Below are 21,735 nucleotides of genomic sequence, written 5' to 3' on the forward strand. Positions count from 1 at the left end.
CCATGGCCACCTCCATGGGGAAGGCAATGATCACACCAACCTGGTGTCTGTATTACCAAGCCATGTGTCAATCAGTTGTGAGAGACTCACAGCATTGATAGAGATGCTTACCCATGCTGCCTTTCTGCCCTTTTGGTCCTTCTGGTCCTTGGTGCCCAATTGGACCAGGAATGCCTGGAAAGAAAAACACAACAATTGTTCAGAGTCCTTGTCTGTGTACCGTGAAAGAGTAACATACAAATTAGGGGAACCTGAAGCCTGGAAGGATTCATTAGCTGGGGTAAAGAATATATTACTTGGAAGGTGGGTACTTGAACAAGGATCTCTTTAGAAGAACATGATACATATAAGACCACAAGAAAGTTGGGCCAAGTACTCATGCAGCTGTGGGACTCTTTCAAAAGCAGGCTGGGATATTCACACCCCCAAATTAGGCATGTTCAACTAAGCGCTGTTCAACTAATCAGGCTGATGCCTTACTTGTAACGAAGTCTCTGAGCTGTGTCTATAGCTCAGCACCAAGGTATTAATCAAGTGACTTAGTCTATGCTAAATATTGACTCTTTAGAAAAACACCTTGAGCTAGGTTTGCAGTGCAATATTTGCCCTTGCCTACAGAAATGTCACTATATGTCCTCCCTCAAAGAGGAATTGTACTACTTCCCACCTGGGACACCCGGAAGTCCTCGCTCTCCTGTAGGGAGAAAGAAATAGATGGTCAGTGGAGAATAGGTCTTCCCTGTTTGTCAATTTGGCCAACCCTCAGTCCCCATAAAAAGGAATTTATGTTAGGGCATGTTCACAAGTTCTAGTATCTCCAGCAATGCCACATTGCCCTCTTGTATTTATGCAATGGATTGAATCATTCACACCATGCAAAATCCTCTGAAGCACTCTGTGACTAAAGAGCTTGGCTTCAGGAATGACTTTCATCCAGGTGAAATAAATTTTTAAATTCAAAGTGGGATCTGTTTTCTCTTCTATTGCAAACTCAAAAATTGTCTGCCTGGAAGAAGAGCAAAAAAAACCCCAACCATCACAACAATCTCTGAACTACAGAATGCATCAGCTTCTCTAACTTTAGGAGTAACAAAAATCCATTTGCTACCCAGGCCCTATGGCAGGCTGCCAATCTACCTGAGAAAGCAGGTAACTCCAGACTCACCTCTGAGACCTTGCATTCCCATGTCACCTGAGAAAAGAAGAGGAAAAAAAATAAAATCAGAAAAGATCCTGGAGATATTTCCAATGATTACTCATTCATTTTGTTTTCTAGTTGTTTTCCCACCTTCAATGAAACATGAAGGAGTTATGGATGAATAGGGACACTTCACACTTGAATAGTGCAGGATCAGACCCATTCCGCTAGTGGAAAACAGGATCCAGCCTTTCACACTGGCACAGTGCAAGATAGGGCTTCCTGTATTTGTTCTGCATGGGATCAGGCTCCCTACAGTTTACGTGTCAGACTAGCTTTACACGCTTTTTCTTCAAGTATAAACCAGCTTCATCTTTCTCACTGCCCATTGCCCCTTGTGGCAACATCCACCCTGAATTGTGCATTGCCAGAGCCAAGGAATAGGACAGGGGAAGAGAAGGACTATATGGATGTACCTTTTGCACCAGGTTCTCCTCTCTCCCCTCGGAAGTAGCCTGTAAAAGGAAGAGAAGGGACTATTAGAGTGCATTACACAACAGAATAGTTACTTTCTTCACATACAAGGATCCTTCTATTTGGATTTTGAGGCTGCAGGCAGCACAGGTTTTCAAGCACAGCACAGCTTTTTAAGTACAGTCTCCTCAGCAAATTTGCTTTTACAAACCCATGAAACTTCTGAAGCTGGGAGAATGTAGGCTCCTCTGTTCTTTTAACCTATTTCTGTCATCTGCTAAACAGAAGTAAATCATCTAGCAAAAGTAGCATGAGAGTGTGGGTTCATGTTCCTTCACAAGGCAAAGCCCACTTGCTACTGCAAACATGATACATTCTGGCACAGGATGGCATGTCCACAACCTCCTTTCTTCTCCCTTTTCTGCTGGCTTCAAGGGATGCACCACCAGTGTTAGTGGCAGCACTCTGATCTCCAGCAAAGCCTGTCTGTGAGGACAGGTTAGGGCACTATTTTTGACAGACCTTGTTGCACTCTAAAAGTTCTGGTCTCTGGGCTTTTGGGCAATCAAATCCTTCCACTCCCCTTTAAAAAATATGGTCTCATGCAACATCATAGACATTGACTCTACTCACCTCGTTCTATTTCCTTGTTCAGTCTGCTCTTCACCATCAACCAAACTGACTCTTCATTTTCATAAGGGAAGGTTGAGGAGGATGAAATACCATGAAGAAAGTCTACTCTTGAAACATCCTTTTCTATTTTTGAATTCCCTTCATTAATTGTCACGAGGCCATTATTGATTTTTTCCAGGTTATCCACACGAGATTTCAGCTTTCTCACTTCTTCCGCTGGAAGGTTAAAGTAAAATGCTAGAGAACACGCTGTCACAGATGCATGCCTGAAATACCTACTGCTAATAGCAAAGACAAGGCAACACTGTGTCAGGTAGCTACGGCCACTGAATTTTGCAGGATTATTCTCTGTATCTTTTTTTTCTAGCAGGAATATCTGGAGCTTAAACAACAACTTTGGAATCTTTAGTCTCTGAGAAGTAAGACTTCAGATCTCAGGAGGTTTCCCATCCTAATCACCCCAAGACTTTGTAATCTCTCATCAAAGGTTTATAGCCCTTACCCATTCTTTCTGTCCATTTGTAGTATCTTAGTAGAAGCCACCACCAAGCTGAATGTGCTCCTCCTCAGTTCTCTGCCTTAATATCTGTGGTACTTGGCCTCTCTGCCAGCTTACACTCTCTGCTTGTCTTTCTATCCCATTCAACATTTTATTCCTCAGTTATTTCTCACCCAGAGCAATGAGTCCAAAAAGCAATCCAAGAAGAAGCAACCAGGCCAGAAGCAAACCCAGGAGCCATTTCCACCAGCTACAGCAGGAACCGCAGGGACACCAGGATGGTGCTGATCCAATTGGACCCACCACATCACCATTTCGTATTTCTGGAAGAGGGAAGGGGGAGTCTCGTGGTTAATGGTTGACTTCGGAGTCAAGAATCTCTTGAGAATAAGGACACCAAGGTCTGATCCATTATACAAAGGGCTATAGAGAAAAATCTTTCTACCCCACTTTGCACATGGTGGGTGTCATTCTAGTCCCTCTAGAAGCTTGGAACAGCATTCCCAATGGGAATTCCACAGGGGACAACACTCAGTGCTTTTTAAAGTAATAGCTGAAAAACGTGATCCCCTTGGGGTCAATTTTTTGTACAGTTTTGAGCCATAAATGACAGCAATAGCCAGCATAGTCTGTGTGAGCCCTCTCCCCATAAATCTGTCCTGGTAGCAGGATGCGGCTGTACTGTCAGCTACCTAGTTTTCTCCAGCAATAAAAAAATAGCCCAACTGCCCACTCATCAACACTCAAAACACTAGTACCAGTTTCTCTGGTGTGTGCTCTGCTCATTACACACAGAGTAGCTCCTGAACATGCCTTCCCTCTGATGTCATTGCAGAGATATCACTTGCATCACTCAAGAACGATTGCTTTTTTGTATTCTGTGCTTTGGTGCTCCCACCAATGAAAGTCGGAATCGCATCACTTACCTGCGTAAGTTGCTTTGTCCCTTGTTGGCACAGATTTCAATCCTCCTGTTTTAACAGCAGTAAAAGATATTTTAAGTCTTTCTACACATGATCAGACTTAGCGCTTGGGCTTGCAATGGGGCGGTAGTAATGGAGGCAGAAGGAAAAAGTTCTATTGCATTGCCACAGGGACAAACTCTTACCATTTGCATCTGATTTTAGGCCAGAATCTGTAGTGATGGAGGATGAAAGTCCCTGCTTCTCTTTCTTCAAGGTGTCTTCTACAAAGGATCCTCAACAGGGAAATATGTAATATACTTTAAATTATATTTTAAATAATATTTATAATAATTTATAAATTTATAAATAATAAATATAAAAATAATTTAAAATTAAATTATAATTTAAAACATTACACCAGAAGTTCAGCCAGGCCTGTCTTCTTTCATTGGCATGTTTTTTACTAGGAAGCCACAATTGCTCTGCCTGTTTAAACTAGATCTAGTTTTTGCTTTCAAAGTTCCTGAGCTTTGTGAAATGTTCCAATCTGGAGCTTCAAATGCAAAAGCTAGACCTATCTTGCAGCTGGCATGGTTAAAAGCTAACTGCCTGTCAGAGCATCTTGTTTGGCTTGCAGAGGTTTGAGTCAGGTGCAGTGTCCTGAACTCTGAACTACCTCTATGATCAGTCTCTATTTCTCTGCCCTCCGCACACCCACAAGTCCCGAAAAAGAGAATTTACCTCCATTAAGCCCAGTGGTTGAGGCACTAAAGACTTTGCCACTGTCTTTTGTCATGATCAAGAGCTCCATCTCCTTCTTTGCTGGGGCATTCTCCTTCTCCAGCAGCAGGAACTTGCAGTCTTTGCGCAGAATGTCATCTCCCTGGGAGCTCAGAACAGTTCCCCCTGGAATATTAGTAAAGGATGGGAAAGAGGAGGAGATGAGTGTGGGCCAATGAGGCATAACTACAAGCTGCAACACTTTCGTTCATTAAAATAGGTTAGTCCCGCTTTGATTGGTGTTGCCACTACTATAAACACCCAGTAAGAGACACACCAGTCACTGAAGCTAAGAGGAGAGCTGTGCGTGTCATTAGCTATCTTTAGAGATGTGTATTGCACTAGCTGGGGAGCAACTGCTACCAGAAATGGAGAGCATCTGGAGTTCAATCACATATAGAAATTATTTACTCAATGACCTCTTCATTTCTCAAACACACTTACTATAGAATCACAGAAACTCAGTCTGAGAGAGACATTCAAGGGGCATCAGAGCCGGCACATCTCAAGCTGAGGAGCACCTTTAGCAGACCTACTCCATCAAGCACAAAGCACTCCATATCCTTGGGAGCCAGGCATGGTTATGAGGCACTGAACTGTAGCTTACTGAGGTTGGGCACAGGCCAAACAAGGCTCAAAAAAATTGGTGTAGTCACCCTTCTGCCATTAGGCAGTATCAAGTTTGCCTGGAATGGCGTACAAGCCTGAATTTGCACACAAATTGACACAATATTGAAAATCAAGATAACCAGAATGGTATTATTCCATTATTCTAGCACAAACCTGGAGTAAACCTGTATTAGAAATGTTATCATAACTTCTGTGGTATTTGCATCTCTTTTTAAGCCTCATCTTTGTGTGTCCTTGGATTACAAAAGAAACTTGACTTCCCTTACACAAAAAATGAAAGACTAATTTATAGCTCTCAGAGTTGCAGAAGAAAGCTGGAAAAGATGAACCCCAACCATTCAAGAATAAAAAGCTAGTATGAAGACCTCAACTTCTCTCATTAAAAAACAAAAGCTGATCATGTATAACTCAATTTCTTGATTTTTGAGTGGTTGAGGCTGGTACTACTGCAAAACGATGTTTAAGAGCAGCCTTGCTAATGTTTTGGCTTCAAATGAAGCACAATTTCACATATGTGATCTATCCAGTTACCTGCCTGTTGAGCAGAAATAGCTGCAATTAAATAGTCTGAGTTACTACAAAGTGGGAGACATCTGAATCAGACCAACTCATTTGTTCATTCTTAGCTTCTGGCTCATTTGCCTTCTTTTCAGAGAGGTAGTGGTGGGAAACTTGGCTAGTGACAAGTCGTGTTCCTGAGGAGCCAGGTAGCAGTGTCACTCAGCTGGCTGAATCTCTAACTCGTATTTAGCATTATATGCTTGTACAAGGCCGTGCCTAAACAACTGTGAATGACGCACTCACCTGCTGAGGCAGACACACCAGTACTTGCCACGGTGTTGCTCTGAGAAGTGTTCTTCATCCCATATGCTGCAATGAAGAAATTTGAGTTGAGGATAACAAGGTACCTACACACACCACCCTTGGGCTGTGCACCATTTAAAAAATCTTTTCTCATTCAGGGTACCTAGGACAACTCAAACAGGCAAGGGCTTGCCCAGCAAGCAAATCTCTAGTGCTTACATAGGGCCTGGGAGCTGTTCCTGCACATGCAAAGCAGAGGAAATGTTCCTCAATATCTCCTCATACCACACTGCTCCACACAAGAAGATGGTAATGAAGGAGCCTGTCCATATGAACTCTCTAGTCACTACAGAAAAGGTGGGAGAAGGCAGCACACGTTGGTGACCCTCACACTTTCTCTAGGCTAAAATTTTTGCTGACCTGCGGTGGCTGCAGTAGCATTCTGGGTCAGGGTTGAAGAGCTTGGAGACAGGTTGTTTTGAACGCCAAACACTGCAAAAAAAAACATCGCAATGGGGTTACAGGAGTCCTGCAGTGCAGGTGGTCTTCTGGTTAAAACCAAAACAAAACCAATGATAACAATGATGACATCTCCTGAGAAATTCTGGCAGATAGCTGGAGGCATCACAGGCCTAAGAATTTCTGTTCAAAGATCTTACTTACAAAATATATTTTTCCTTAGATAATTTTGTTGTATAAATTATTGTTGGCCCAGGGCAATAATGGTGACCACTTCAAAAGAATTATCTCAAGTTAGATTGCAAGGCCACTCTCACAGCTGCATGGACATTTCTGCAGCTGAGGAACTTGGGAAAAACGTGAATTCAGAACAATGGCATGGTCTGACTAAGGGAAATTTAAGGAGCTAACTGCACACAGTATGTGTCGAAGTGCCATCCAAACGGTTTGGAAGGCAGCACCTTTGGTGCCAGAATCAGTGTGGCAATATTAGTGCAGCGTACAGGCTGCTCTCATACACCCTACTCTCTCTGCAGGCCCAGTCAGAGACCCTGCATGATGGCACTGTGCTGTGTACACATAGTGTGTGTAACTGTAGAAGGAAGAGAACTGGTTTAGTGGCATTGAAGAGAGTCTGCTAGAAGTCATGAGCCAGGTGAGGAAAAGGGAAATTACATGGAAGACTGACAGAGGAGCAGTGGGTCTTTATGGATTAAGATACATGAGTTTATTTTTTAAGGCATTACTGTGAATTGTTCTAGGGAAGAAACAGGCTGGCCTAACAGGTGTCTTTCAAAAGACAAATTATTACCCTTGGAAAATCTCTAGTTTGCCCTGCCTCCCACATAGAAATAGTCAGGACCTAACACCAGCTATACAGGGCCATCTCAGAAGAAATCTATCGCAACCAAAGAATAACTGGGGTGTGCAGACAAGCTGCTGACACTGAGATGAGAGGCAGAAGAGAAACAGAGTGATATAGGTATTATTACATTGTGCATGTCTGCCAGGACTGTGGTGGTGTGAAAGTGTGAAGGGAAGAAGAGAAAAATCTGACCTGTAGAGGAAGTGCTCAGGCCTGCGTTCAGAGTATGATTGCTGGGAGCCAGGTTATTTGGAACACCAAAAACTGCATAAAGAGGAAGTGAGATGTTATTATTTCTCTGGAATTGGAAATCCAGCACCCAAAGGTCAGTGGCACAGCCACAGAAATTAAGAGTCAGAGTCACTTAGAAATGCAGTTAGTGAAAATGCACAATAATTATACAGAGGCAAAATCTTGAAAATTGTGACACCAAACCACTCTTTTACTGAACTGATACGGGGAGAAAATTCTACATCAGAAGAGTTCCAATCATGATACAGTGTGAGAGCAAAGCTTTTAACAGTATGCTATCATAAAGCTTCCTGTGTTTTTTCTCTGCAGCCGGGAAGTGCACCATCCCTGGCATTTAGCAGCGGGACTACAAGGTATAAGCACACTCAACAGTGATTGATTACATCTTTAGTGTATGCGGACTGAAGGGTTAGGCCCTGTCATTCTTACAATGGGCCAGGATAAGCCAGTGTTAACTAGAGTCTAAAACTAGTTTTGATAGTGAACGTGAGCCTGACATCATTGACAAAGCTATCATCAAAGTTTAGAGACAGATCAGGCAGTCGGGGCAACAGATCCTCACAAAGAAGGATTTTCAAATATAGTCAATGTAGAAGCAGAGAGCACGAAGTTACAGAAAACCAGAGAAAATTCAGGCATATCCCCTGCCATCTTGATTCTTCCATCATTTTAGTTCCTCTTGCTGTGCAAAAAACCAGCACTGCTGTTGACCCATTTTCAGTATGGAATTACATTCTTCAAGCCTGAGCAGTCCAGGGAGCATACCTGATCCCGTAGAGTGAGACATAGCATTGATCAAGGAAGAGCTGTTATGGTATCCACCAACAGAAGACCCAGCAGGCAGAGTGGAAGACCACATGTATGAAGGGAGGGCAGTATTCAGTATGGTTGTATCATATGTCCCCGACACTGTAAAAAACCCAAACAAACAGGAATTCAATGAGACCAGGCTTGTGGCTTAGCATCCATTGCGTGTTTACATGGCAACCAACTTCATCTGCCTTAAATTTCAATTACCCTTGCTGAGTTAACACAAGGACTCCAGGTTAGCATGGTATAACTGATCTCAAATGTCAGCTGGTTACAGCCCACCTGAATTTCAACCAATGGAATAAAGATTGACCTGATATCACGATCATTCACAAAACACCTTCAAGAGATTTCATTGATTGTAGATGCTGTGACACCAGAGTAAAACACTTTGGTCCACCATGCTGTTAGTAAGTCATCCTGGGCCATGGGACATATGACTTTTGCTTCCTACATGTGGCCCTGATTGCTACCCTAATGTATTGGACTAAAAATCCCAGTTTTAGACAGGATTTGGACCATGCACAAGAAAAAAAGGTATTACTTGTTCCTAGGTACTGGTGAATGTGAATACCACTGCCCCAAGTACTGTGGTGAGGCTTATAAATAATAAAAGCTGATTATAGTATTTTAAGTACCACTTCTATTATCAAGTTCTAGTGATCCCTGAACCATGTGGTATGGCTAATAAATCAAACACTGACCCAAATGTTGTCTTCAGTGCTATCTGCATCTTGCTTGGAGAGAAGAGATCAAATCATTCCAAGGCATGTTTGCTTTGCTCTGCCAGAAGCACCTCTGAATTAAAAGCTGGTGGTAGCAGGGACTGACTTATTTTTATGGAAATTAGACAAGTCACTAGAAAGCTACCCAAGATGGCTCTTGTAAGGACAACATCTGGACAGCCCTCCAGCATTCTGACCCTTTTTCTGTATTGCCACCACTTCCTGGGACAGAGACCATGTATTCTTACTTGGATCTTCTTAGCAACTGGTATTTTTATGGCACATAACATCTGGAATGGCTCCAGCATTGCTAACCATCCTCTGCCAAGTACCTGACTGAGAGCTCTCAGTAACCATCTTTGTCTCCACCACAGCCTTTTTTGGTATCGGTAGCGTACTTGACGGCGATCGAGTAGGGCTGCAGCTGGCTGATCGACTTCCTTTCAGCAAACGTTTCACATCATCCAGCTCCGTCCCTGGCAGGAAAAGCAAGTATCCAGAGTCACCCAAAAGCCACTGTTTCATTGATCTTGCCCTGGCTAGACCATTCAGTGGAATTTACCTGTGAGAGCCTATGAGGTTGTACTTTCTGGGGGTGCCTTCTAGGGGTGCCACTTACTTAATAACAAAGCTTCAGGGCCTCATTTCTGTGACTAAGTACAACTATGTCCCTGCAAGACCACCATCTAACACACAGCATACTTCCTTGTTCAGAAAGGGGAGAAGAATATTCTTAACAGGAGAAAAAGAATGGCATGCTGCTATCTGTCATCATGAAGACCAGGTCCCAGAGACACTGCAGACATACCCAGAGCAGCAACACCCTCTATCTTATACCTGATCCTCCTGGAATAAAAGCCATGGCACTTACATCTGCCAGAGGGAGATGCGCTCTGCAGTCGGACTCGTATTTCACTCTCTGGGAAGAGAAAAAGCAGGTCATGAATATGGAGTGAGATGCATTTGTGCCCTGGGCTGGGAATGAATCTTTAGGCTGAAGTGATTCCTTCCTTCTTGCTGTCTATGTTCCATCTTGCTGTCTTGCTGCTTGATCTGAGCAGTACTCATGGCCCATGTGAATTGGTTTGGGTGACTTTTTGTTTTGGGGTCACATTTTGCTACTTTTAATTCCAGAGAGCTATATTTTACTCATTGAGGGCCTCTATTGAAGTCAATAGCATTGCTACTGCCATGTTATTTATGCCTAATTATTTAGTCCTCTATCACATTGATATTCCCACTCATTGCAATTATTATTATTATTGTCCTTCTGGACAAAAACCTGGAGAGCCAAAAGAAGCTTACCAACTACACAAATTCCCTACTATTTCTCAGGTAAAATTCATACTGTTATCTCTACGATAGGCTGTACAATTTAGTCTCTTACAACCTGCTGATTTCTCTTTTGGCTCACTGAATGTAAGCAGGTCAGCTCAGTACTCAATTTGATTATTAACTTTTACAGTCCAGAGATTTGGTTGGGGCAAGCCTTTAAGCTTGCTACCCACAAGCAAACTGGCCAGCCAGGACATGTGATACGTGCTCCTCAAGATGAAATCTGACAGTGCATGCACTATAAAAGACACACTAACTTTGGCATACATGTGGTGAAGCTGATGGATGGGAATTATTTTCTGAAGTAATATAAGAAGCTGGAGCTGATATCCTGGTGTCTGTTTCATTATGTATGGCCTAGTTCTGCTGGGAGCTCTGGTATGTAGTGTGCTAAAGGAGACTGTGAAGATCTGAGGTAGAATAATTGGTAACTGTGACACTCTCCAGGAGGAGTGTGCAGGAGCACACTTTGATTTACATCCACTGCTAAAATTACCTTGGATAAAGTGACATTATAGTTTCCTCTTCAAGCAACTGGGAACAGGTATTACACTCTTACAGACCAATATAATCCTGCTTTCCCCAGTGCTGTTAATAAATTATTAGAAGAGCTGAATGACAAACAATGCAGAGCTTTACAATGATCTGGCTAAACAGACCACAGCAAGTCCATAATTTCCTCACCATCTCTTTACCACCAGCATGAGATCATTTCAGGGTATGGCTTTATGGTTTGTAAGACAGATCACAGTAGGAGGGACATGAAAACAATTACTGTAAATATGTCAGAGATGAGTCACAGAGCATGGATGGACTGAGTTTATGGTAGTGAAGAGTCAGGACGGAAGACTATGTCCTATGCCCCGAGATGTCCAAGTTCCCAGGTAGACACTCCTTTCTGACACAGTCCAAATCACCATGACCTTCACTAGGGTCAATTTTTACACTGAGCTTGCTTAAGCAATTACTTACAGATAAATGGTTCACATCTGCAGTGGCATAAATCCACGTACCTCATCTGACTGCTCATCTGACTTAAACTGGTTGATTCCAGATAAGGAACAGGTCTGTTTAACACACCCTGAATCACACTGAAGAAAACAAAGGAGGCTTCTAAAAGAACAGTGTCACTCACCTCGACTTTGGCTTCTCCCTCTTGTGGAGGCAGATGCTGTGAACAGCAATGAGAGAAAAGCAATATTAGGCTTTACTGCCTTGTGACATCTCTGAAAATGAACACATGGACCTTGCTCACAGTGCTCAGATTCAGACAGTAACCTTCTTTACTTGGGGCACAGCTGGGGGAATTGAACCCTTAGAGTTTTTACCAGGTCCCCTTTAGACCATAAGGTATCTTAAAGAATGAGTAGCACCTTTTGTATTTCTGGACCAACTGCTGTTTCTTTTTGTACACATAAATGTTGTTCATAGATGGTGACCGCCCATTTCAACAGGCCAAATGGAAGCTAATAAGCCTGTCTACCACACCGACCAAGGCTGGACTCTATGAAGCCCTGCCTCCTCTCTGAGCCAGAATGATGGCCTGATCATATTGTTTCACTATCAGCTCAGAGTTTGGACAAGGCAAGATCATACCTGCTGACAATATTCAGTGTAAATATATCACTTGATAGCCAGTTCATCTTTCCATATAAACATGTTGAAGCCTAGAAAAAAGCTACCAGAAAAGTATATCCAGCAATGGCTCAAAATCCTGAGTGGGCTTTCTAGCTTGGAGCTGTTCTCCCAGCTATGGTGGTGGGGCAGGAGGAAACGTTGTGAAACTTCCCATGTCTGTGTTCTCCTGTCCATGTCCTATGCAATATGGGGAGCATCACAAAAGCAGTTGAGGGTAGCAGATACATGGTGTGGACCCTCTGTTTGAATATGTATCAGCTAGAGACCCTGATGTCAGCTGTAAATGTAAATCCCAAATAACTCCTCCGAAGTGATGGAGCTGCACTGGCTGCCCAATACAAAGGCAGCATAGGCAGAGCAAGACACAGCAATGTGCAAACAGCTGCCATAGTCACCAATTCACATGCCTTGCCATAATGTTCAGAGGGACAGCCCTAAAAAGAACATACCAAATTCTTTTCTGGGGAACTCAGGAGAAGAGTTGGCACTGGAGCTCCCTGAAAAGAACAGAAAGGTGTTCATTAATACTTTGTACAAGATCATTAAAACCTTTCAAAACATGTTTGCTTGGTAACTGTCTAATCCCAGTGGACAACAAACATTTCCGTAAAAAAAAAAAAGCTATTCAGAATTACATGAAAGAGCTGCTAATGTCTTTCAACAAATATATGCCACAAGTCCTTTTAGGTATGAGCATTGCTATAAATAGGTCTTAATCATTAAAATGTGTTCCTGATGGCTTATTTCCTAGCAAAACCACAATGGGATTCTTGCGCTATTTGGGACAATCCTGCATTAATGTGACCTCAGAGTACACACATTGCCTCCTTTCTGTGGCATGTTCTGTGATACCTTCATATGTTGCATGGCGGCTGACATAGGTTTTTCTTTCAAATGTTGAGCCAGGTGATTTGGTGAGAGTAGAGCTGGGAGACTGGGTTTGCCTGTAGCCAGATGATGATGTTGATGAATTCAGTCTACCACTTCCACCTATAGGTAAAACAAAATGCCCTCAGCAATTGAAAATATGCCCTGGATACACACCCTGGATACTCTGGGTGCTTCAGACTACTGTCTTCTGAGATGGACAACTTTGCATAGGGACCTCACAACTAGAAATGGGCAAGAATGACATTTGGGTCCAACTTTGATTGTCCTCAGCATTCCGTTCAGGGAGGAGTATTCCTCATCTGTGTGGTTTCAGAACAAATCTTGTCAATGAGTGGGCCATCTCCCCTGAGCAGGAATAAATCTGGCTCTGGATAGTACTGGATTTTGGTTTGGATAGAGATTCACCAGTAAACTCCAGTGTTATATGACACAGGCCATAGAACTGGGTGATTGTTAAGCCAAATACAAAGCGCTGGAGAATGCAGTTCACGAGATAAGGGAAAGCAGAGTTCAATCCACTTCCCTTCCAAAGCAGCTATCCACACTCCCACCTAGTCACGCCTTAGTCAGTCCATTTCCTGGAGAAGTGACCGAGGTGTGTGTCAGGCTCAAGGCAGCCTGGAGATTATTAGTGGTTGTTATATTTAGACAGAGGAAAGAATTTCCCTTCCTAATTCACATCAGCTCTGTGAAGAAAGAACTGAGCAGCCATAACTAATGTGTTTGTACTCTTGTATGAAATCTAATGCTAGAGTATTATCAGAATGCAGCAAAAGGGAGCCCTGTGATAAAGTGCAACATATCCACACAGATCAGCAGGATCAGACTGGATATTGTGTACCCATCACTGCAAAAAGAGCATGCCCTTGTGATCTCAGCAGAGTGTTTTCTTGCCGACTTTCCCCTCTACAAGGACCTGATTTGTTCTGTATCTTTTCCACTTAATTCAGCAGAAAGAACTATTGTGGCAAGTAGGCCTCTGTTGGAGGCATTCTGCAAGCAGGGTGGGAAAGCAGAGATTAGAAAATGCTCTGTGAAACTTCAAGAACTCATTATTTCTGAAGTTCAGGTTCTTTTCGCTTCCTCCACACATTGAAAAGAAATAACAAGGAAGATGGCAATCCTGCAGAGTTGTCTAAGTTTGCAGGGCTGGGTTCAGTTCTCAGACAGGTGCCAGTTCAGACAATTAGACTGACATGTTCACTGGAGTTACTTCACACCTGCCCTGAGGCAAAGTGATTCCACACTCTGGCCTTTAACTGGTATGGAGGTGTCTGTCAGATCTATTGGGTATGGCTAATTCTCCTGTTGAGCTTCCAAACTGCACTTCCATCCCTTTGCTTCGTCAGCTCTTTTGGAGCATGGAGAATGTTTTCTACAAGGGTGGTTATACAGTCTGTCCCACTGGCGGAAGAGAAAAGGGTGTGCCAGAAACTTGGCTAGGAGGCTTATTCTTTAAAAACCTTTGCTACAACAATCTAACAGTTGGGCAAAGAATGCTCTTAGAGGAGAATGCTGTTTTTATAGAGTAGACAGCACATACTGATTTAGCATGTCTAGAAAATCTGGAAGACTGTTCAAAGTTCTCAAGCTGTGGGCACACACACAAGAAAATATTTTCTAGGAAATTCTTTAATACTGTTCTATCCTCAGCAAGATCAACAAAAATATAAATCAAAACTGTCTTTGGAACAAAAATGGTCACAAAGATTTTTGTGATTTGGAAATCCTGGAAGAAGGGAAATTTGATTTCCGAATGACTTCTTTACAACAGTGGGAATGGCATTTTTGTTGTTGTTCTCCTGAAATCAAGTTTTCCCTGTGGAAAACATGAATTTTGCCATTTACTCATCCACCCTCACACCCAACTTTAGGGAAGGAGTATCTATGCTCTGAGTATTTGCCACTTCTACTTTCATAAATCTTATTTTCCTTACCTCTAGCTCATACTACTTCCCTGCCCTGAATCTCTCCTCAAACCATTTATCCTGCCTTTGTTCTCTGCTTCCTCACTGTGCGATGCATTGATTCCTTACTTGAAGTCACGTAGCTGCTGCTATGGGTGTAAGACCTCTTTTCCACTCCACTCCCTCCAGTGTGGGATGATGTTTTGAGGCCACTGCTGCTTCCTCCTTCTGGAAGAGATGAGCACAAAATGAGACATTCTCTCAGGGTAAAAGACAAGAAGAGCAAGGACACTGCAAGACTGTCCTCACACTCAATTACAAGTACAGCTTTATGTCTGGTGAGATACCAGAACTGCATAGAAGTGTCTTGGCAGAGCAGATAAGCGTTCACACTGCAGACCCAGCAGGTCTGAATTCAAGTTTTGCTCCATATATGGACTGAAGGATACAGCTGTTAACTTGCATCATAAATGAGGTGAGCCAACCCAGCTGCAGCAGGCTAATCAAGAATATAGTGGTATAAAGAACATGTAGGATTCTTCCCTACTTGGTACTTGTACTTCCCTACAGAGGTAGAAATCACCCATGACAGCTGATATTACCCAAAAAGATTCATTCACCATTGTCAACTGGGTAAGATGACAGGGGAATACACTGTAGCAGAGGCTGCAGACCCATCACTTTTGACCCATGTCCCCAAGAGACAGTCACCACTGGAGACCCTATATCTGGGCTCAAGCCCTTGGAGAGTCTGGTCTACCAGTCTCAGTGGACTGTGTGGCTTTGTTTCTGACGATACTCAGATGGCTCCTCACATACTGCTCCTTCTCTCCACTAACATATATTTTGGGAGAGGTGTTTCTGAAAATAGCTTATCTTTGGGTGTAAGTCTTTCTGCACCGAGACCTGCTGCACCCAGGGATTTATGGAAATAATAAAGTCAAACAGCATGGAGGGGCACAGAACACTGAGCAGAAGTAATGTAATGACTGACAATTACTTACTGGGTGGTAAGGACGTCAGTCTTGTGGTTACAGTCTCTGTAATAACTGAGGAAAGAAAAGGGTGTAGAAGTAATGGCATGTTAATATAGCCAAACAAGATCAATGCTCTAAATTTCCATGGAAAGCACAACTCATTCAAAGAAGATCTGCTCATTTAAACAGAAGTCCCTTAAGCCCACACTGCCTGGGGGCTGCAGTCTCATTAGCAAAAAATGCTGTGTGTGTGTTTGCAGGCCTTTTGAAACCTACGGTAACTAAGAACATCATTGCCATGAAAGATTTTTTTTCTTTGCAAGATCCCTGTAAAACATGGAAGTAGTATTATTTCTGGGCACTTCTGAACCACACCCATTGCCATAACAGCAAAGTCCATGGTCAGACCCCTTATTAGCTCCCTACTAGCTTATTCCCACAATGCCAGCAAGAAACTTACCCTCTGTTTTACACACAGCCAAAAAAGGTATCTAAAGAACATTTTCTAGGCCATGCAAGGCATTGATACCAGAGGTAGGAGGAGAATCCAAATGTTTGCACTAGTTGCTAGAAATGTTACCACAGGTCAATCATCTGTGGTTAAACCATTAGGTCATGCTACATGTCTCTGACTGTCTGATCTTGGCCCATTCTATTCCTTGTTCTGACTTCAACAGAGAGATCAGTGACAGGCACAGAATTGAGTTCTGGACCTCTGGTCAACATTCAACCCCTTACAAAACTGGGCATCTGCTTCTGGGATTTTTGGGGTGTGACATAAAAAATGTTATCCTTACGTCTTTCAGTAACTTCTGATCCGTCTTGCCTCGTTTTCTTTGTTACAGAATCCATACCATTGCCACCTGCAGGGAAAGCAGGGAGACTGCTCTCAGAGGTCTGTGAATAGTAGGAGATGACAACAGCTCCCCACAAAACCCCCCACCCTCCCGCTGGGGACTAGACTGCCTGGAAGACATCTCTGCCAGGGAGTTTACAGTGCCTTTCCAGAGCCGTTTGAGTATTACTAACAGACCAGCACAACTTGCCTACAAAACTGGATGCTGCACAGTGCAGCAGAGCTGAAACAGCAGGAGGGGATGTAAAGCCAACTGGTGACATAGGGGCAAATCCACTCCGTGCTGGAGAAGTTTAGACCTGGATTTATATCCAGAATTTGTGGCACCATGCTGTGGTTGGTCCCCAGTTGCGCCCCTATAAAGGCTTGATCAAAACCACAGGATCCAAATGCCACTCCCACACATCTGCTCTGGGCAGGACTCAACACTATAGGATTAGAAATGCAGGCAGCTACAGGAGTAAGCTACCATCACCACACCAGTACTGCCAGAAAAACCTAATCAGAAATAGTTTTCCCTGGTTGACAGCAATACTGTGCATTCTCAGGGTACACTGATGCTAAAGCCACAGCACCGGCATTAGTGAAACAGAAAAACACTGGAGGTACATTTAAACTAGCTATTTTCAGCACCAAGGAACTTAAGGTAGAAAGTGCTTTATCTTGCTTTACAGACAGAGCAGAGATGGTTCGGAGGCCCTGTCTGTGGCTTTGGAATCTGATCTAATTTAATGCCAGCTCAGGTCAGTCTACACAGTATTGGAATCCCTGCTGTGAATGCTGTGTACTCTTCTTCATGACTTGGATCCCTCTCTAGTCAAAATTGCAATCTCTAGCAGAGGTATGAATGTCTGCCAAAGCAGGAATACCACAAAGAAACGCTGTGATTGTGGAAAAGAAACATCAGATAGAAGAGAAAACACTTGTGTCAGAAGTAAACACCGAGTTGCTCACTCCTAGTCTAAGATAACATTTCATCTTGTGCAGCCGCAAACAATGAGAAGGAAGAGATTTTAATTTGCGCACAAGGTGATAGGCCAAAACGCTCCACTGCATTTCAAGACTCTTCACTAAAACTGAGGGCCCAGCTGTACCAAAACCTACACACATAACAGGCTGAGTCTCAAATTAAGCTTTGGGCAAAATTCCTTCCAAGTTTTAGAGCCCAGCTTGAGGCAGAACCCAAGACTGTGCCTTCTAATTCAGTTACCATTTAAGTTTGATCCTCATGATTCCACTTACCCTTCTGCAATGTGTTTACCCCCTTGATTTTACACTTGTACTGCCCATGCATAAATAATGAAACAAGGCAGGATGCAACAGAGAATCTGCAGGAATATCTGAAGTTCAGATTCAGTGCTGTCTTTGAGCAGCTGCCCTATTTCCACAGCTGGACAGGAACAACTGGAGTGTAGAAGGCAAACTATCAGTCAAATCACTTTAGCCTCCTATCACAGACTCAGCTGAACTTTGCAGAGAACACCCACAGTGCCCACAGCCCTCACTCTTGCAACTTAGACCCTGAGCTTGGCTAAGCATCCCTGTAAATGCAGCTCCTGAGGCCACATCCAAGTCCTTACACAACCTTGGCGGCAAGATACTACCCAACCTGTGCAGTGCTTACTAACACTGGGGATTTCCAAGGGATTATCCAGGGCGCTGATTCCAAGGCACATGCAAGACTAGAGCTACATGTGCTAGGAGAGTTCCTTCTCCTGCAGGATGATAGTCCCCTGCAATGGAAGGGTTCCTGGTCATTCACTCCAAGCAAAGGCAATATCTCTGCTACTTTTTCTTATTGCATCAACACTGGAAGCATCTTGCAAGCTCCTTCCCTAAAAAGATGCTGAAAGCTGTTGTCCAGATGTCAGCACTGCTGGCTTTGCCAGTGTTTTAGGCAGGGACCACAGCTTTATTCTTTGAAACTGCTTTCCTCCTGTTCTGTAGCCCCCAAACTCCACTTCCTTTCTGCTATTGGGAAACAGTGCTGGTTATCGATGCTGGAAGAGGCCAGCACCACCATAAAATGAATGCGTCTTTTGCATCTTTGCCTTCCCATGAGGAAGGGGAATATCTTCTTCTGATACCAATCAAAAAAAAAGTAACAAGAGGTTAAACCACATCTTTGGAGCCACACCTGCCGCAGCCCAGCCCCAGCACATGGTGCGTTTTGATCTATGTTGCCTGTGTTTGCCACGTGAATACAAGAGCCGGCCCAGGCTCCAGCAGGCTGACTGAGCTGGATTTCCATTATTTGCCAGGACTGACTCATTTCACCAGCTCCTATCTGGATTCACAAAGACATACCTGCGGGCTATGTCTGTGGCAAAGCAATAGTGCTGTTGAATCAGAGAAGTCACCTGCAATTATTATTGAGCAACAAGCAGGAACTTGTGAAGTGGGATTACTCTCAAACAGTGCAGGCAGCATAAGACAGGGCAACCCTATGGCTGCTTTAACATAAGCTCAGGAGTTGTAGTGTGCTTGTGGCACCCACAAAAACAGGGAACTTGCAGACCTTAATGGCACTAGGAACCAGGAGAGGTCTAACACTGTCATACTTGTGCGCACTTCTTCCCCTCTGTATAGCACTGAAAAGCAGGATAGTAATATCTGCCCAGCTTTGCAAGGCATGCTTAGATGTGTGCTTTCCATGAGCCCGACACTGCAGGGTGCCCCCTGTTCCACCTGACTGTAGCGCAGCTCACTGGCAAGGATGCTAAGCCAGTCTGAGATGGGACATGCAAACCCCTCTTATTATTATAGAAGTTAGGTATTGTGTGCAATGGTAATAAAGTTTATTACTTACATTTTTCAAAGGGGAGGGGAATAGGCACAAAGACATATTTTAATGGAAAAATGAAAGCAGGCACCTTTCAGATTCTTTTATTCCTCCACCATGTCCTTCTAGTTTTCATGTCAGAATGCTGTTACACTCTCACAGCACATCCTTTCAGCTCTCTCCTCCCTTCATTAATAAGGCTCCTGCTGTGAGACAGTCCATTAGGAGAAACACCACCAGCAGGTGCTGAGATTAATAATATTTAATGTCAGTGGAACCCTTTGATCACAAATACTCTGAGACTCAGTAGATACCTCCAAACCTTCTCACTGACTACGTTAAAAGCAAATGCCATGGCTCCCATCATATAAAATGTCCCTTAGGGTACCCCTTCCTCTTAATCAAGCCTTTCAGGTGCCACTGTCCTGGGACTAATAGAACTGTTTCAAAAATGGCCCCTTATCTCTCTTTTATCCCACAGTCTAGGAATCTGAGGTTCTCATTCTGCTTTAAAACCTGTTCCTTTCCAGTTATTCTACTAACACCAGCACAGTCAGAATCAAATCAACCAAATCATGCTTCCAAATCTGCTCATTTTGTAGACTTACTGAGGTGATGCTAATGCCAGGGAAGTAGGTTAGATGCCCAACCAAAGCCTGGATGTGCTGTAGGAACCAAATTCTGCTCTGCCCACAAGCCCTCAACTGTCCTGGCTTCTTTGACACTAATATGTGCTCATTTCCCAGAGCACAAGCAGGAGCACTGCCCAGACTTCACTCTGCACTGCCAGGTGCCTTCCTTTCAAAAATGTGTCCTCACCATGCCTATTTAATTGTGCTACCTGAAGAGAAACAGGCCAAAGCGAGGCCATTCTGACCTGCACAAGCTTCTCGCCTCTAGCACAGAAAGGGAGACAAACAATCTGGTATTACACAGAAAATGTTTGCAGAACAGGAAAATGCTGCTGTCACCATTTCACAGATGAAGAAACTAGTCACAGAAGAACAAGCAACCTCCCCATAGTCACTCTAAAAGTCAGTCCAAAGACAGGAAAAGAAGATGAGTCTTTTACCTTATGCCACCACATTCAAATTGCTAGACCTGCTGCAGAAAGGATTCAAACTGATTCTCAAATCACTTTTCTGGCTTATTGTGACAAAGCTTCAAAAACACCTTACAGTGCCTCCTAATCTTCTACGATAAAAATGTCACCCAGAGTCCATAATCAGCGAGTCACTGCTGATAAATAAACCCACCTGTCTGAGACAAAGCAAAGCTTGCACATAGCAACACAAACTTTCACTCAGAAGCAGTTCCAGACATTCTCAGGACTAGATATAAATTCCTTAATATTACACCCTGCACCCACCATCTGAAGCTTCAATTTACAAGCGTTATTCCTCCAGCACATTTCAGTTCTGCTCAATTTTAAAAACAGCCAACAGATGATGTGCATTTTACCATGCTGGTTCCCTTACAGAACATTCAGCTAAACTTTATCTATTTGCATGGTAGTTTCAGAAAATGCATTAAACAGGTACCTACAGCCTGGCTTCACATTTCTTATCTCTCAGCAGGTACGCTCCTTTCACCTGATACGCATTTTAAAAGAGGTATATTCACTGACAAACACAAAACCAAAATGACCCAGCTTTTACACAATCTTATTTTTACATCATATTCCCCACAGAAAAATGTAACACCTCCTCTATTTTGCTTGAGAATACAGCCTTGTTCTGCAAGGAATCTGGAAGAAAGAAAATACAGGATACTTTTTTCTCCTCTTTTTTTTTTTAATAATGTAACTTACCTGGAGTGCTTTGGTTACTGAACTGAAAATCTGTTTTTCTCCTCAACTGTTCCTTTCTACCAAAATTTGCCTCCTACACTTTATATCACGTCTTTCCAAAGGTGTGCGGAATCTGAGTGATCATCCAAAAACGTTCACCTCTTCTTTATTTAACCTGTCTTATTCTTACCCTTCTTGTGCTTTTCTATTCTCGTGCTCTTAAACAAGTCCCAACAAAGGCGTGTCGTGGTTTCCTGCCTCACCCTACCCTTCCAATTATCTGACACTCACTGGAAAAAAAAGATCTGCCTCCAGGAATCAAACTTTATTGAAAGCAAAAATGCTCCTACCTATTAGCTCAGGTAGATTAACTATTTAGATGCCAGACAGACAAAGGTATGAATGCTTATATCAGGGAAAATGAACTGTTATGGCCACACTTTCTGATCCATGATCTGAAATCTGGTTTGGTATTTTCTTACAGAAAGTTGCACAGCACCTGCTGATGTCTCTGCAAAGCTGGCTGCAAGCTGAGCATATTTTGCAGCTTGCAATACAAGGGGCTAAACTCCCAGCTAGTAGTACA

General features: G+C 43.2%; 1 protein-coding gene across 1 annotated transcript in view; it reads right to left on the bottom strand.

The window, feature by feature from the left end:
• Window positions 1–21,260, bottom strand: part of COL17A1 (collagen type XVII alpha 1 chain) — a 45,754-nt gene extending 24,494 nt beyond the window's left edge. Inside the window, exons 1-22 of the mRNA XM_064464099.1 lie at window positions 21,171–21,260; window positions 16,520–16,585; window positions 15,750–15,794; window positions 14,875–14,973; window positions 12,800–12,937; window positions 12,397–12,444; window positions 11,445–11,480; window positions 9,846–9,893; window positions 9,307–9,450; window positions 8,205–8,348; window positions 7,380–7,451; window positions 6,284–6,355; window positions 5,864–5,929; window positions 4,391–4,555; window positions 3,853–3,942; window positions 3,671–3,715; window positions 2,918–3,067; window positions 2,246–2,461; window positions 1,615–1,653; window positions 1,166–1,192; window positions 668–694; window positions 112–174 (exon numbers count right to left, since the gene is read on the bottom strand). Coding sequence (XP_064320169.1) covers window positions 112–174; window positions 668–694; window positions 1,166–1,192; window positions 1,615–1,653; window positions 2,246–2,461; window positions 2,918–3,067; window positions 3,671–3,715; window positions 3,853–3,942; window positions 4,391–4,555; window positions 5,864–5,929; window positions 6,284–6,355; window positions 7,380–7,451; window positions 8,205–8,348; window positions 9,307–9,450; window positions 9,846–9,893; window positions 11,445–11,480; window positions 12,397–12,444; window positions 12,800–12,937; window positions 14,875–14,973; window positions 15,750–15,794; window positions 16,520–16,574 — 1,789 coding nt within the window. The 5' untranslated portion in view covers window positions 16,575–16,585; window positions 21,171–21,260. The remainder of the gene's footprint in view (window positions 1–111; window positions 175–667; window positions 695–1,165; window positions 1,193–1,614; window positions 1,654–2,245; window positions 2,462–2,917; window positions 3,068–3,670; window positions 3,716–3,852; window positions 3,943–4,390; window positions 4,556–5,863; window positions 5,930–6,283; window positions 6,356–7,379; window positions 7,452–8,204; window positions 8,349–9,306; window positions 9,451–9,845; window positions 9,894–11,444; window positions 11,481–12,396; window positions 12,445–12,799; window positions 12,938–14,874; window positions 14,974–15,749; window positions 15,795–16,519; window positions 16,586–21,170) is intronic.
• Window positions 21,261–21,735: the final 475 nt, after the last annotated feature.

This window comes from Phalacrocorax carbo, chromosome 12 (genome assembly GCF_963921805.1).
Source record: "Phalacrocorax carbo chromosome 12, bPhaCar2.1, whole genome shotgun sequence".
NCBI classification, from domain to species: domain Eukaryota; kingdom Metazoa; phylum Chordata; class Aves; order Suliformes; family Phalacrocoracidae; genus Phalacrocorax; species Phalacrocorax carbo.